The sequence below is a fragment of the Panulirus ornatus genome, chromosome 12 (genome assembly GCF_036320965.1).
Source record: "Panulirus ornatus isolate Po-2019 chromosome 12, ASM3632096v1, whole genome shotgun sequence".
Classification (NCBI taxonomy): Eukaryota; Metazoa; Arthropoda; class Malacostraca; order Decapoda; family Palinuridae; genus Panulirus; species Panulirus ornatus.
The window spans coordinates 38,395,037-38,410,624 of record NC_092235.1 but is presented as its reverse complement, the minus strand read 5'-3'; the positions used below and the strand labels follow the sequence as shown (position 1 = coordinate 38,410,624).

At 39.4% G+C, this 15,588-nt stretch overlaps 1 protein-coding gene across 1 annotated transcript in view; it reads left to right on the top strand.

Moving 5' to 3' along the window:
• LOC139752019 (monocarboxylate transporter 12-B-like) overlaps positions 1-9,164 on the top strand; it is a 48,115-nt gene extending 38,951 nt beyond the window's left edge. Inside the window, exons 4-6 of the mRNA XM_071667796.1 lie at positions 2,590-2,781; positions 8,520-8,682; positions 8,747-9,164. Of these exons, the coding sequence (XP_071523897.1) occupies positions 2,590-2,781; positions 8,520-8,682; positions 8,747-8,780 (389 nt within the window). The 3' untranslated portion in view covers positions 8,781-9,164. The remainder of the gene's footprint in view (positions 1-2,589; positions 2,782-8,519; positions 8,683-8,746) is intronic.
• The last annotated feature ends 6,424 nt before the right edge of the window (positions 9,165-15,588 follow it).

The window sequence follows — 15,588 nt, the reverse complement described above, 5'->3', positions numbered from 1 at the left end:
CTAATCAAACAACCAGGGAACATCAAACACCCCTGTCGCAGACCAGCCTTCGCTGGGAACCAGTCACTTTCTTCTTACTCGTACACATGCCTTAGACCCTTGATAAATATTCTCACTGATTCTATCAGCTTACCTCCCACATCGTACACTCTTAAGACCTTCCTCAGAACATCTCTATCCACCCTTTCATTTGCCTTCTCCAGATCCATAAATGCTACATACAAATCCATCTGTTTCTCTAAGAATTTCTCACACACATTCGTCAAAGCAAACACCTAATCCACACATCCTCTATGACTGCTAAGAACACACTGCTCCTTCCAATTTTCTAGAAATTCTCAAAAGACTTATGTTTCTGTAGTTTGAACACTCATCTTTATCCCCTTTGCCTTCGCATTATGGCACTATACATGCATTCCGCCAATCCTCAGGCACTTCATCATGATCCATACATACAGTGAATACCCTTACCAACCAATCAACAACACAGTCACCCCCTTTTTTAACAAATTCAATCGCAGTACCATCTAAACCTGCCGCCTTGCCGGTTTCATCATCCGCAAGGATTTCACTACCTCTTCTCTCACCAAACTACTCTCCTTGACTGTTTCACTTCGTACACCACCCAGACCAAAACACCCTACATCTGCCATTCAATCATCAAACACATTCAACAAACCTTCAAAATACTCACTCCATCTCCTCCACACTTCATTGTTACCTGTTAACACTTTCCCCCTTGCCCCTAAAGTTTAATGGTACTCTCTCATCCCAACTCTCATTTGCCCTTTTTATCAACTCTTTCACCTTCCTCTTGACCTCTAGCCGCTTTCTCTTGTACATTCCTGGTCATTTGCACTCCCTCCTTTTAAGTATCGTTCAAACGACTCTTTCACTAACAACTTTACTTTTTCATCTCTACACTCATTACTCTTTCTAATCTGCCCACCTCCCACCTTCTCCATGCCACATGCATCTCTTATACATGCCATCACTGCTTCCCTAAATACTTCCCATACCTCACCCACTTCCCCCACGTCATTTGTTCTCACCCATTTGCCATTCTTCACTCAATCTCTCCTTGTACATCCTCACACATGTCTCCTTACCAAGCTCACTTACTCTCACCACTCTGTTCTCCACGACATTCTCTCATCTTTTTTGAACACCTCTACAAATCTTCACCTTCGTCTCCACAAGATAGTGATCAGACATCCTACCAGCTGCCCCTCTCAGCACATTAACATCCAAAAGTCTCTCTTTTACACGCCAATCAATAAACACGTAATCTAATAATGCCCTTTGGCAATTTTTTCTACTCACATGCATATAGTTGTGCATATCTCTCTTTTTAAACCAGGTATTTCCAATCACCATTGTTTTTTCTGCACACAAATCCACAAGCTCTTCACCATTTCCATTCACAACACTGAATACCCCAAGTACACCAATTATACCCTCAACCGCCACATTACTCACCTTCGCATTTAAATCACTCATCACTAATACCCGGTCTTGTGCACCAAAACTAGTGAGACACTCACTTAACTGTTCCCAAAATACTTGCCTCTCAAAATCTTTCTTCTCAGGACCAAGTGCATAACCATCAATAATCACCTTATCTCGCTCTCCATCCACTTTCCATTTTACCCACATCATATTAGAGTTTACTTCTTTACACTATATCACACACTCCCACAGGTCCTGCTTTCGGGTATCGCTACTCCTTCCTGACTTTACTCCCAAGGCTTTTCCAAACCATTCTTTCCGTTCACCCATGAACTTTGTTTCACTCAGAGCCAGAACATCCAGGTGTCTTTCCTCACACTTACTACCTATCTCTCCTTTCTTCTTATCTTGGTTACTTACACACACACAATCACCCTAATCTGAGCGTTCGAGAGGATGAGCACTCGCCGCTTGACTCCTTCATGTATTTTTTCTTGTGTTTCCTCTTTTAGAAATTGAAATACAAGATGGGAAGTATGTCTATCCCCCTCCCACTCCGTCCCCCATTTTGTCGCTTTCTACGGCACACGGGGAATACGTGGGAAGTATTCTTTCTCCCCTAACCTAGCCTGAGCTAGGTACCCATTTTTATCGACCATCCCCTAATCCCTAGGGGTTTGACTGCGGACCAACTGCCGCAACCAGGATTCGAACCTATGCGCCCGACCCTGGGCGGCATGTGAATGCTCTCGGTCAGGAACACTGACCACTACAGCGATTTCTTAAGCTTATCGAGTTTATTTTTACGCTGTATAGCTCTTGTAATATCTTAAGAGTACCATTCAGGCTTGTTGTTAGTTTTATTGTTTCTGTCGTGCACTAGAATGACTGTGACTTGGTTCATAAACTGACGCTTTAACTGGCCCATAATTTTCTCTGTATGAACCAATAAGGGTGTGAATCTGTAATGGATAGATAGATAGACAGGGAGGCAGATACCCCACTGTCCTATCTCTTCATAACGCCAGTTTAGTAATGAATTAACCTATTCATATGTATATGTTAGATATATCAATGAAGACAGTCTTCTACTTTCATTAATTCCATATATTTCTAATAATCTCTCACGTTTACTCTCAGCGTTTACTTTCCTGACGGAAATGACGTGGCTGATGGTGATCATGGGAGTGTGGGGGTGTAGTGTGGGCGTCTTCATGGGTCTGTACAACCTGGTCATGATACAGTACATGGGAGTCCACAACTTGCCATCCATGTTCGGCGCTGCCTGTCTCCTCAACGGCCTGGGCTTCATCTCTCTGGGCCCTCTCCTGGGTAGGTCATACATTCAACTTGAGTGTGGATAAAGAACGTACGATGATAGACGAACATTACATTCCCTATTTATCAGTTTTGAAATGCCATCAAATACCTACACACCTACACTGATTTTATTTGTCGATACGTTTAAACACTCTCATTGCCTATTCAAACCAACTCCCAACACTTGTAAACCTAAACACCTAAGGCTCACAAGGTAATCTTTCCCTCTCGTAAAGTTTAACATAAGATTTCCACCTCAGTCATCTTAAAGGGCACAAGCTCCTCCACTAATGCAGTAATCTCCTATCTATCACTTTTAATCTCACTGTTTGGTGTTCTCTTCCTATTTTGTAAAATATAGTCTCTCTTACGTCATCTTGTCCCTCAAAGTTTAATACTGTCCTGTCATAACCCCCAGTCTGATGTTCGCAGGAACTGCATGAGTTCCACATAACAATGACAATAGTAATACAACTACTACTATTACTACGGCTACTGCTGCTACTACCAATACTACTGCTAATAGTAATGATGATGATGATAATGATGATGATAATAATAATAATAATAATAATAATAATAATAATAATGATAATAATAATAATAATAATAATGATAATGATATTAATAATAATACTAATGAGAATAATAATAATAGTAATTATAATAATAATAATAATAATAATAATAATAATAATAATAATAATAATAATAATGATAATAATAATAATAATAGTGATAATGATAATGATAATAATAACAATAATATTAGTGACAATATTAATAATAATAATGATGATGATAATAATAATGATATTGATAATGGGAGCTGGGGGGGGGGGGGGTAGAAACCCTCCCCTCCTTGTATTTTAACTTTATAAACGGAGAAACAGAAGAAGGAGTTACGCGAAGGATGCTCATCCTCCTCGAAGGCTCAGAATGGGGTGGCTAAATGTGAGTGGATGTAACCAAGATGAAAAAAAAGGAGAGATAGGCAGTATGTTTGAGGAAAGGAACCTGGATGTTTTGGCTCTGAGTGAAACGAAGCTCAAGGGTAAAGGGGAAGAGTGGTTTGGGAATGTCTTGGGAGTAAAGTCAGGGATTAGTGAGAGGATAAGAGCAAGGGAAGGAGTAGCACTACTCCTGAAACAGGAGTGGGGGAGCATGCGATAGACTGTAAGAAAGAAAACTCTAGATTGATATGGGAAAAACTTAAAGTGGATGGAGAGAGATGGGTGATTATTAGTGCATATGCACCTGGGCATCAAAAGAAAGATCACGGGAGGCAAGTGTTTTGGGAGCAGCTGAGTGTGTGTGTTAGTAGTTTTGATGCACGAGTCCGGGTTATAGTGATAGGTGATTTGAATGCAAAGGTGAGTAATGTGGCAGTTGAGGGAATGATTGGTGTACATGGGATGTTCAGTGTTGTAAATGGAAATAGTGAAGAGCTTCTAGATTTATGTGCTGGAAAAAGGATTAGTGATTGGGAATACCTGGTTTAAAAAGAGAGATATACATAAGTATACGTATGTAAGTAGGAAAGATGGCCAGAGAGCGTTATTGGATTACGTGTTAATTGATAGGCGCGCGAAAGAGAGACTTTTGGATGTTAATGTACTGAGAGGTGCAACTGGAGGGATGTCTGATCATTATCTTGTGGAGGCGAAGGTGAAGATTTGTAGAGGTTTTCAGAAAGGAAGAGAGAATGTTGGAGTGAAGAGAGTGGTGAGAGTAAGTGAGCTTGGGAAGGAGACTTGTGTGAGGAAGTACCAGGAGAGACCGAGTACATAATGGAAAAAGAAGAAAGGACGTAAGGGGAGTGGGGGAGGAATGGGATGTCTTTAGGGAAGCAGTGATGGCTTGTGCAAAAGATGCTTCTGGTATAAGAAACGTGGGAGATGGCAGATTAGAAAGGGTAGCGAGTGGTGGGATGAAGAAGTAAGATTATTAGTGAAGGAGAAGAGAGAGGCATTTGGACGATTTTTGCAGGGAAATAATGCAAATGAATGGGAAATGTATAAAAGAAAGAGGCAGGAGGTCAAGAGAAAGGTGCAAGAGGCGAAAAAAGAGGGCGAATGAGAGTTGGGGTGAGAGAGTATCACTGAATTTTAGGGAGAATAAAGAGATGTTTTGGAAGGAGGTAAATAAAGTGTGCAAGACAAGGGAACAAATGGGAACATCAGTGATGGGGGCTAATGGGGAGGTGATAACAAGTAGTGGTGATGTGAGGAGATGGAGTGAGTATTTTGAAGGTTTGTTGAATGTGTTTGATGATAGAGTGGCAGATGTAGGATGTTTTGGTCGAGGCGGGGTGCAAAGTGAGAGGGTTAGGGAGAATGATTTGGTAAACAGAGAAGAGGTAGTGAAAGCTTTGCGGAAGATGAAAGCCGGCAAGTCAGCGGGTTTGGACGGTATTGCAGTGGAATTTCTTAAAACAGGAGGTAATTATATTGTTGACTGGTTGGTAAGGTTATTCGATGTATATATGACTCATGGTGAAGTGCCTGAGGATTGGCGGAACGCTTGCATAGTGCCATTGTACAAAGGCAAGGGGATAAGACTGAGTGCTCAAATGACAGAAATATAAGTTTGTTGAGTATTCCTTGGAAATTATATGGAAGGGTGTTGATTGAGAGGGTGAAGGCATGTACAGAGTATCAGATTGGGTAAGAGCAGTGTGGTTTCAGAAGTGGTAGAGGATGTGTGGATCAGGTGGTTGATTTGAAAAATGTAATGTGAAATACTTAGAAAAGCAAGTGGATTTGTATGTAGCATTTATGGATCTGGAGAAGGTATATGATAGAGGTGATAGAGATGCTCTGTGGAAGGTATTAAGAATATATGGTGTGGGGGGTAAGATGTTAAAAGCAGTGAAAAGTTTTTATCGAGGATGTAAGGCATGTGTACGTGTAGGAAGAGAGGAAAGTTATTGGTTCTCAGTGAATGTTCGTTTGCGGCAGGGGTGCGTGATGTCTCCATGGTTGTTTAATTTGTTTATGGATGGGGTTGTTAGGGAGATGAATGCAAGAGTTTTGGAAAGAGGGGCAAGTATGCAGTCTGTTGTGGATGAGAGAGCTTGGGAAGTGAGTCAGTTGCTGTTCGCTGATGATACAGCGCTTGTGGCTGATTCGGGTGCGAAACTGCAGAAGCTGGTGACTGAGTTTGGTAAAGTTTGTGAAAGAAGAAAGCTGAGAGTAAATGTGAAGAAGAGCAAGGTTATTAGGTACAGTAGGGTTGAGGGACAAGTCAATTGGGAGGTAAATTTGAATGGAGAAAAACTGGAGGAAGTGAAATGTTTTAGATATCTGGGAGTGGATTTGCAGCAGATGGAACCATGGAAGCGGAAGTGAATCATAGGGTGGGGGAGGAGGCGAAAGTTTTGCGAGCGTTGAAGAATGTGTGGAAGTCGAGAACGTTATCTTGGAAAGCAAAAATGGTTATGTTTGAAGGATTAGTGGTTCCAACAATGTTATATGGTTGCGAGGCGTGGGCTATGGATAGAGTTGTGCGGAGGAGGGTGGATGTGCTGGAAATGAGATGTTTGAGGACAATATGTGGAGTGAGGTGGTTTGATCGAGTAAGTAATAATAGGGTAAGAGAGATGTGTGGTAATAAGAAGAGTGTGCTTGAGAGAGTAGAAGAGGGTGTTTCGAAATGGTTTGGTCACACGGAGAGAATGAATGAGGAAAGATTGACCAAGAGGATATATGTGTCAGACGTGGAGGGAGCGAGAAGTGGGAGACCAAACTGGAGGTGGAAAGATGGAGTGAGAAAGATTTTGAGTGATCGGGGCCTGAACATGCAGGGGGGGGGGGGGGTGAAAGGCGTGCAAGGAATAGAGTGAAATGGAACGATGTGGTATACCGGGGTCGACGTGCTGTCATTAGATTGAACCAGGGTATGTGAAGCGTCTGGGGTAAACCATGGAATGTTTTGTGGGGCCTGGATGTGGAAAGGGAGCTGTGGTTTCGGTGCATTATACATGACAGCTAGAGACTGAGTGTGAACGAATGGGGCCTTTGTTGTCTTTTCCTAGCGCGACTTCGCGCACATTTGGGGGGAGGTGGTTGTTATTTCATGTGTGGCGGGGTTGCGATGGGAATGAATAAAGGCAGACAGTATGAATTATGTACATGTGTATATATGTATATGTCTGTGTGTGTATATATATGTATACGTTGAGATGTATAGGTATGTATATGTGCTGTGTGTGGACGTGTCTATATATACATGTGTATGTGGTGGGGTTGGACTATTTTTTTGTCTGTGTCCTTGCACTACCTCGCTAACGCGGGAGACAGCGACAAAGTATAGTAATGATAAAAGAAATGATAATGATGATAATAATGATAATAATAATAATAATATTGATAATAATAATAGTAATAATGATTATAAAAATGATAATAATAACGATAATAATAATAATAATAATAATAATAATGATAATTATATAATAATAATGATAGTAATAATAATAATAATAATGATAATGATAATAATAATAATAATAATAATATAATAATAATAGTAATAATGATAATAATAATGATAATGATAATAAAATGATAAAACAATAATGATAGTAATGATAAGAATAATGATAATGATAATAATATTCATTACAATTTTTTCATTATACTTAATCTTTGTTTCCCGCGTCAGGGAGGTAGCGCCAGGAAACAGACAAAGAATGGTTTATCCACTCATTTACACATATACATACATAAACGCCCATACACGCACATATACATACATATACATGTACATATACACATATACATACACGTACATACGCATATAGACATATATATATGTACACATGTATATATTCTTACCTGCGTGCCTTCATATTTTCCTGGCACGCAGGGAATACATGCAAGGTATTTTTTCTCCCCTATCCCCAGGGATGATAATAATAATAATGATAATGATAATGATAATGATATTAATGATATTGATAACAATAATGATAATAATAATAATAATAATAATAATAATAATAATAATAATAATAATAATAATAATAGTAATGATAATAATGATAATAATAATAATAATAATAATAATGATAATAATGATAATAATAGTAATAGTAATGATAATAATAGTAATAATAATAATAATGATAATAATAATGATGATGATAATAATAATAATAATAATAATAATAATAATAATAATAATAATAATAATAATAATAATAATGTTAATGGTAATGATAATGATAATGATACTGATAATGATAATGATGATGATAATGATAGTATTAATGATGATATTGATAATATAATGATAATAATGATGATAATGATAATAATGATAATGATGATAATAACGATACTAATAAGGATTATAACAATAATATAGCAATAATAACAACAACAACAACAACAACAACAACAATAATGAAGATAGTAATAATAATGATAATAATAATGATGATAATAATAATAATGATAATGTTAATGATGATAATAATAACAATAGTAATGATAATGATAATAGTAATAATGATAATGATAATAGCAATGATAATGATATAATTGATGATAATGCTAGTGATTTTGGTAGTTATAATGATATTATCAACGGAAACAATAATGATAAGGATAATCTTTAATGTATACTGCATAATGAAGGGCTCCGTAACTCAGCGCCTTCCCAAAAATGTGAACACTCATGATTACTGGACGTTGAAGGTTTTCTCCCATAACCGAATATGGTTGATAATCCATCAACTGTTGCAGGTGTGGTGCGTGATGTGACCGGGAGCTACGCCATCAGTATCTGGATCCTGAGCGGCACTGAGTTCCTGTGTGTGATCCTGTGGCTCTTCATGCCCGCAGCCGTCGCCCGGGAGGAGAGGGGAAGGGCCTCACGAAGGGCCTCACGGAGTAACCACACAACTGACTGATGAAAATTTTTGGGCCAGTAAGCCTAGTTTTGTGCTTACAGCCTGGAGACTCCGGTCTGATCCAGAGAAGAGTAACAGGTTATCGGAACCGTAGCCGCTAACCCCATGTTGATAGAGACGGCATCAATGACCCTCTGAAGTCCTGTTTGCTGATGACATATGAATATAAGCCAGAAAAATCAGGACTGCTGTATACGGAGACACTCTGATGCAAGATTAGTCGTTCGAGGAGAACAATTTCTTTTTCAAAGAAAGAAAATCCTGGAAATTTAAGGAGACCAGGCCATGTAGGGTTAAATGATCGTAGAGGTCAAGCGATCTTCATCATGAAAAACAGCTGCTTGAAGAGGTGACGAATTCTAGGTAGAAAATACGTAGAAAGTCTGTTTTGTGCGTTGCATATATTTTATATATGACGATATCTTTATGAAGAGAAATGACTCTATTTTTTCTATGAAATAAAGAATATATTATTCCTTGCCAGTGTTTTATTACCATGCTGAACTACAGGAAACTCTACTTTCATTATATGTCATTACCCTCAGCTACTTACTTGTTGAAACATATGCATTTTTTTTGTATCTATCTGTTTTTCTTACAAACATGAAGTGATTGATATTCATAGAAAATGGAAAATAGATAAAGATTTCGTTTAATGTAAGTCCGATAGCTTTCTTTACATATGTGGTCGAAGATCTTACATAAACAACGTTGTGTAAAAATCTAATTTGTCTTTACGATCATGTAAACTGTTACAGTCAGAAGACATAATACAATGCTATTTTGTTTATCAGTTCCTGAGATCGTCACCCACCGCCTCCACTACCTGTGGAGTAAGACAGATACAACCTGTTAACACAGCATAAGAGGCAACTCACTGTATCAGTTAATGATCCACGAAAACGTGATACACCTACGACTTGACTTTTCAGCAATAATTTCAGACTAGGACAAGACCATAACCCAGACATCACCCTTGCCAACAGACACCATCATTTAAATCTAATAGCAATAGGGAGCAAGGAGCGATCAGCTCCCCGTGACAGCAACATTGTCAACATTACTTCAGAACCCTTACCCAGCCCAGCCTGAACTTCAACCGCCCAACTTGGAAAGGTTTTAATGCTATGATTCAAGACTCATCCTATGACATCCTCAGTGATAATGATATAACCACATACACGCAACGGTCAATGACGACCTTCACGCCACATTGATGAAAAACTGTATAACAACATCACAGGATTCAACATCCTTAACTAACAGAGGATATTAAGATTCCACAAACCAAACCTATAATCTATCACAGCTATTTCACAGAATGGATGGAGTGACGTACACAAGCTTCTGCTTAGAGTAATATGATAAAATTTATTACAGCCTTTAAGAAAATATAAAAATGTTCTGTCCTGGCCCCTACACTTTTCCTCCTTTTTTTTCAACGATTTTCTCTCCTCAAATAATTCAATGCACTCATACTCTGAAGACTCAACACTGCGTTAATCCACATCCTTCAATTGCTCCCTTTTCTCTTACTTGATCTGCATCTCGTCTTGGCACAGTTTCCCCGGTAAAGTCAGACTTGAATAGGATAACTCAGTGTGGTACACAAACTCTTAAGATTAATGCCTCCAAGACCCGGTTTCTATCCCTCTATCTATCATAACTCTCGTCTCTCGTTTGTCGGTTCTGAAATTCCGCCTCTTAACTCAGTGAACATACTTGATATTACTCTTCTCACGTTGAAGGCTCCAGTCACGAACAAAAGTCCACATCAAGGCCGGGCCTTAATTGAAATATAGAAAGAATTATGAAACGGGAAAAGAAAAGACAAGGGAAAGTACTTACGATTTTATGAGAAAGTGAAATACCTGTCTCTTGAAATGTGCCAGCCCATGATTATTGGAAAAGACATCAGAAGGTAAAAAGTTCCAAAGCTTCGGCGAGTAGGGAAAGAAGCAGGTATCAAAACAGCCCACCCTTGAGTTGCCGATGGCCACACAATAATCATGCGACACAACAGCTTCCCGAGTATTGCATGGTCTAGCTAGTGGTGTGGCACACAAGCAGCCAGCTCTCGGGAGCATAAACCAAAGTAATACCTGTAGATGAGGAAAAGTGAACCAACATTGTGGCGTAAGGCAAGGGGGGTCAAGTTTGGAAGTTAGCCTAGGACAGTTAAAAGTCGGACTGCTTTCGACTCAACTCTGTCAAGTAAAGAATTGTGAGAACAATACTTCATACAATGACGAATCAATCTCTTCTATAAACGGAGCATCTGTCCAGAAGAGAAGTTTCTACATCTAAACAGGACACCTAGTTTCTTAGAGGCAGAGTTAGCTATTTCCGTAATTTGGGATTTCCAAGAAAGAGTGGAGGTTACAGTAATAACAAGTAATTCATTAAGTCAAGATATGAATAACAGAACCGTCAAAGGATAGACGATATTGTGAGGAGTTTCCCATAGAGAGATGGGTAGAAATTGGGTCTTGGAGGCATTAAACTTAGCAAGATTTTGTGTGCCCCACTGAAATATCCTGTCCTAGTCTGAGTTTATTGAGGAAGCTGTGTCAAGACGAGATGCAGATCGAGTGAAAGAAAAGGGAGCAGAGTCATCAGCGTATGAGCGCATTGGATTATTTGTAGAAGAGAGGAAATCGGTTGAAACAAGGGAAGTAAAAGTGTAGGGGACAAGACAGAACCTTGAGGGACACCGCTGTTGATGAAGAAAAAGGGGAGAGACTGATTCATTAACAATCACAGAGTTAGATGTGCCAGAGAGGAAGCTAGATATGAAGGAGCAAAGTATGAGATGGAAGCCAAAAGAGGAGAGTTTAGAGACGAGACCCCAGTGCCACACCCTGTCAAAAGCCTTAGATATATCAAGGGCAACTATATATGATTTCCGAAAATCTTTCAGGGGTGATGAACAAACTTTAGTAAGATATAAAAGAATATCACCAGTGGATCTCGCCTTACGGCAGCCATACTGGTGATCAGAGAGAAGACTGTGATTTTCGTGGTGTTTAAGGATATGGGAGTTTAGGAGGAATTCAAAGACTTTGGAGATGGTAAATGCCAAAGCAATAGGACGATAGATATAGGGGTCATAACGATCATCCTTCTAAGGGTTGGGATGTCTCAAAGCATCTTTCCAAGATGAAGGAAAAGTTTTGGTTTTCAAACAGAAACGGAACAGCTGAGCAAGCACAGGTGCAAGTTCAGAGGCACACTCTTTCAGTAGACGAGATGGATGCCATCAGGACCATAAACCTTGCTTGTGTCCAAAGAAAGAGGCTCTTTTCGGACAGTCCAAAAAGAGATTATGGAAAGAGGCATAAGAATAGTAAGAGGAGCCTCAGGGGGCGAAGGAAAGTTAGAGTTATCCAAGGTGGAGTTAGATGAGAAACGGGAGCCAAAGAGAGTTGCTTTGTCAACGGAGAAGATGGCTATAGTGCCATCAGAACGGAAAAGTGAAGGAAAGGTAGAGTGACAGAAGTTAGAGATGCCCCACACTACAGGAATAGCTAAGTCTGCCTCCAAGAAACTGGGATTCCTGTTTGGATGTCGAAACTTCTCTTCCTAGCATTTGCTCCGTTTATACAAGGGATTGATTCGTCCTTGTATGGAGTACTGCTCTCACATTTGGGATGGTTCTAGTTATGTATCCTTACTTAAAAGAGTTGCAACGAAAACGGTCCGCTATATAAACTGTCCCAGGCTAACTTTCAAACTTGACCTACTTGCTCAATGCTGCAATGTTGGTTCACTTCCTCTCTGCTCTAGGTATTACTTTGTTTTTTGCTCCCAAGAGCTGGCTGCTTGTGTGCCCACATCACTAACTAGACCACGCAATACTCAGGGAGCTGCTGCGTCAAATGATTATTATTTGGCCATCAGCAGCTCAAGGGTGGGCTGTTCTGATACCTGCTTCTTTCCTACACGTCGAAGCTTTGGAACTCTTTGCCTTTTCAGGTCTTTGCCAATAACTATGACCTGGCACATTTTAAAAGACAGGTTTTTCACTTTCTCAAAAAGATCGTAAATACTTTTCCTCGTCTTTTCTTTTTTCCGTTACATAATTCTCTCTATATATCACTTAGGCCTACCCTTGATGTGGACATTTGTCGTTGACAGAAGCCTTCAATCTAAAGAAAACAATATCTTGCGGGACATATCTCAAAAATTTCAACATTCAGCCAAAACTGATCTCTGCAAGATATCCTACAGTTCATAACTAACCATATCTGTTAGCACTGAAGACATATTCATAGTGATCAAAGCCTTCAAACACTAGGCGCCAGGACTTAGTAAAATTGATAAAACTTTACCAAGAAAAAGATCCAGAAATATGATGGATCACTTCACGTACGTACGTCCTAAACGCATTACTAGCCTCAGGCAGGATTCTTTCTATCTAGATTGAAGATGACTCCGATCACGCTCATACTCAAAGCAACAAAACCTTTTACACTCAAAGCAACCTACAAGCCAAGATATCTCTTAGAAACCCTTGGAGAATATTCGAGAAAATAATGAAACAAAGGACTTTCTGACGATCAGAAATAAGAAAGAACATTAAACTTAAGACAACATGGATTTGGGAGAAATAAAGGAACAGTGTACCAACTACTCTCTCGTATGAACAAACAGCAAATAGCAATGCAGGCACAGAACAGCGTAATATCATTCTCCGAAATGTAACGATAGCATTTGACACTGTATGGCACGAAAGATTAGAACCTATAATAATGGAGTTCCTCATGCAGCATCCTATTCTACGTCCTTGTTATAACATTTTCAAAGAACATTCACAGGATAATTCCAGCAGAGAGAAATCATGGCAACAGTTTCAACAGGAAAGTGGAGTTCCTCAAAGAAGCTTCTTATTACCAACATTAAATTCTGTTCAACCTCAGCATATCGAAAACAATTATGTACGCTCATGACGTTGTTCAAATAGTCCATTATATAGTTAGATCAAAACTATTGAAAGATTGATGGATGATGGAAACTTTTGAAGACATTGAAAAATATGAAAAAATGAAAAATTCAGAAAGGTTCATAAAAGAACCTTGTACTTCCGTGGTGTAGCGGTTAGCATACCCGACCATCAAGCATCCACATGCCGCTCAAGCTCAGTCGCAGGAGTTCGCATCCTATTTGCGGCAGTCAGTCCACATTCAATTGAACCCTGCTGTTCATCCAACCCAAGGGGTTAGTTAATAAAATGGGTACCTGGCTTAGGCTACAAAAAAAAAGAATATATATATATATATATATATATATATATATATATATATATATATATATATATATTAGTGTTTTGGGAGCAGCTGAATGAGTGTGTTAGTGGTTTTGATGCAAAAGACCGGGTTATGGTGATGGATGATTTGAATGCAAAGGTAAGTAATATGGCAGTTGAGGGAATAATTGGTATACATGGGGTGTTCAGTGTTGTAAATGGAAATGGTGAAGAGCTTGTAGATTTATGTGCTGAAAAAGGACTGGTGATTGGGAATACCTGGTTTAAAAAGCGAGATATACAAAAGTATACGTATGTAAGTAGGAGAGATGGCCAGAGAGCGTTATTGGATTACGTGTTAATTGACAGGCGCGCGAAAGAGAGACTTTTGGATGTTGATGTGCTGAGAGGTGCAACTGGAAAGATGTCTCATCATTATCTTGGGGAGGCGAAGGTATGGGTTTTCAGAAAAGAAGAGAGAATGTTGGGGTGAAGAGGGTGGTGAGAGTAAGTGAGCTTGAGAAGGATTTGTGTGAGGAAGTACCAGGAGAGACTGAGTAGAGAATGGAAAAAGGTGAGAACAAAGGAGGTAAGGGGAGTGGGGGAGGAATGGGATGTATTTAGGGAAGCGGTGATGGCTTGCGCAGAAGATGCTTGTGGCATGAGAAGCGTGGGAGGTGGGTTGATTAGAAAGGGTAGTGAGTGGTGGGATAAAGAAGTAAGATTATTAGTGAAAGAGAAGAGAGAGGCATTTGGACGATTTTTGCAGGGAAAAAATGTAAATGAGTGGGAGATGTATAAAAGAAAGAGACAGGAGGTCAAGAGAAAGGTGCAAGAGGTGAAAAAGAGGGCAAATGAGAGTTGGGGTGAGAGAGTATCATTAAATTTTAGGGAGAATAAAAAGATGTTTTGGAAGGAGGTAAATAAAGTGCGTAAGACAAGGGAGCAAATGGGAACTTCAGTGAAGGGGGCAAATGGGGAGGTTATAACAAGTAGTGGTAATGTGAGAAGGAGATGGAGCGAGTATTTTGAAGGTTTGTCAAATGTGTTTGATGATAGAGTGGCAGATACAGGGTGTTTTGGTCGAGGTGGTTTGCAAAGTGAGAGGGTTAGGGAAAATGATTTGGTAAAGAGAGAAGAGGTAATAAAAGCGTTGCGGAAGATGAAAGCCGGCAAGGCAGCAGGTTTGGATGGTATTGCAGTGGAATTTATTAAAAAAGGGGGTGACTGTATTGTTGACTGATTGGTAAGGTTATTTAATGTATGTATGATTCATGGTGAGGTGCTTGAGGATTGGCGGAATGCTTGCAATAGTGCCATTGTACAAAGGCGAAGGGGATAAGAGTGAGTGTTCAAATTACAGAGGTATAAGTTTGTTGAGTATTCCTGGTAAATTATATGGGATGGTATTGATTGAGAGGGTGAAGGCATGTACAGGGTATCAGATTGGGGAAGAGCAGTGTGGTTTCATAAGTGGTAGAGGATGTGTGGATCAGGTGTTTGCTTTGAAGAATGTATGTGAGAAATACTTAGAAAAGCAAATGGATTTGTATGTAGCATTTATGGATCTGGAGAAGGCATATGATATAGTTGATAGAGATGCTCTGTGGAAGGTACTAAGAATATATGGTGTGAAGCGTCTGGGGTAAACCATGGA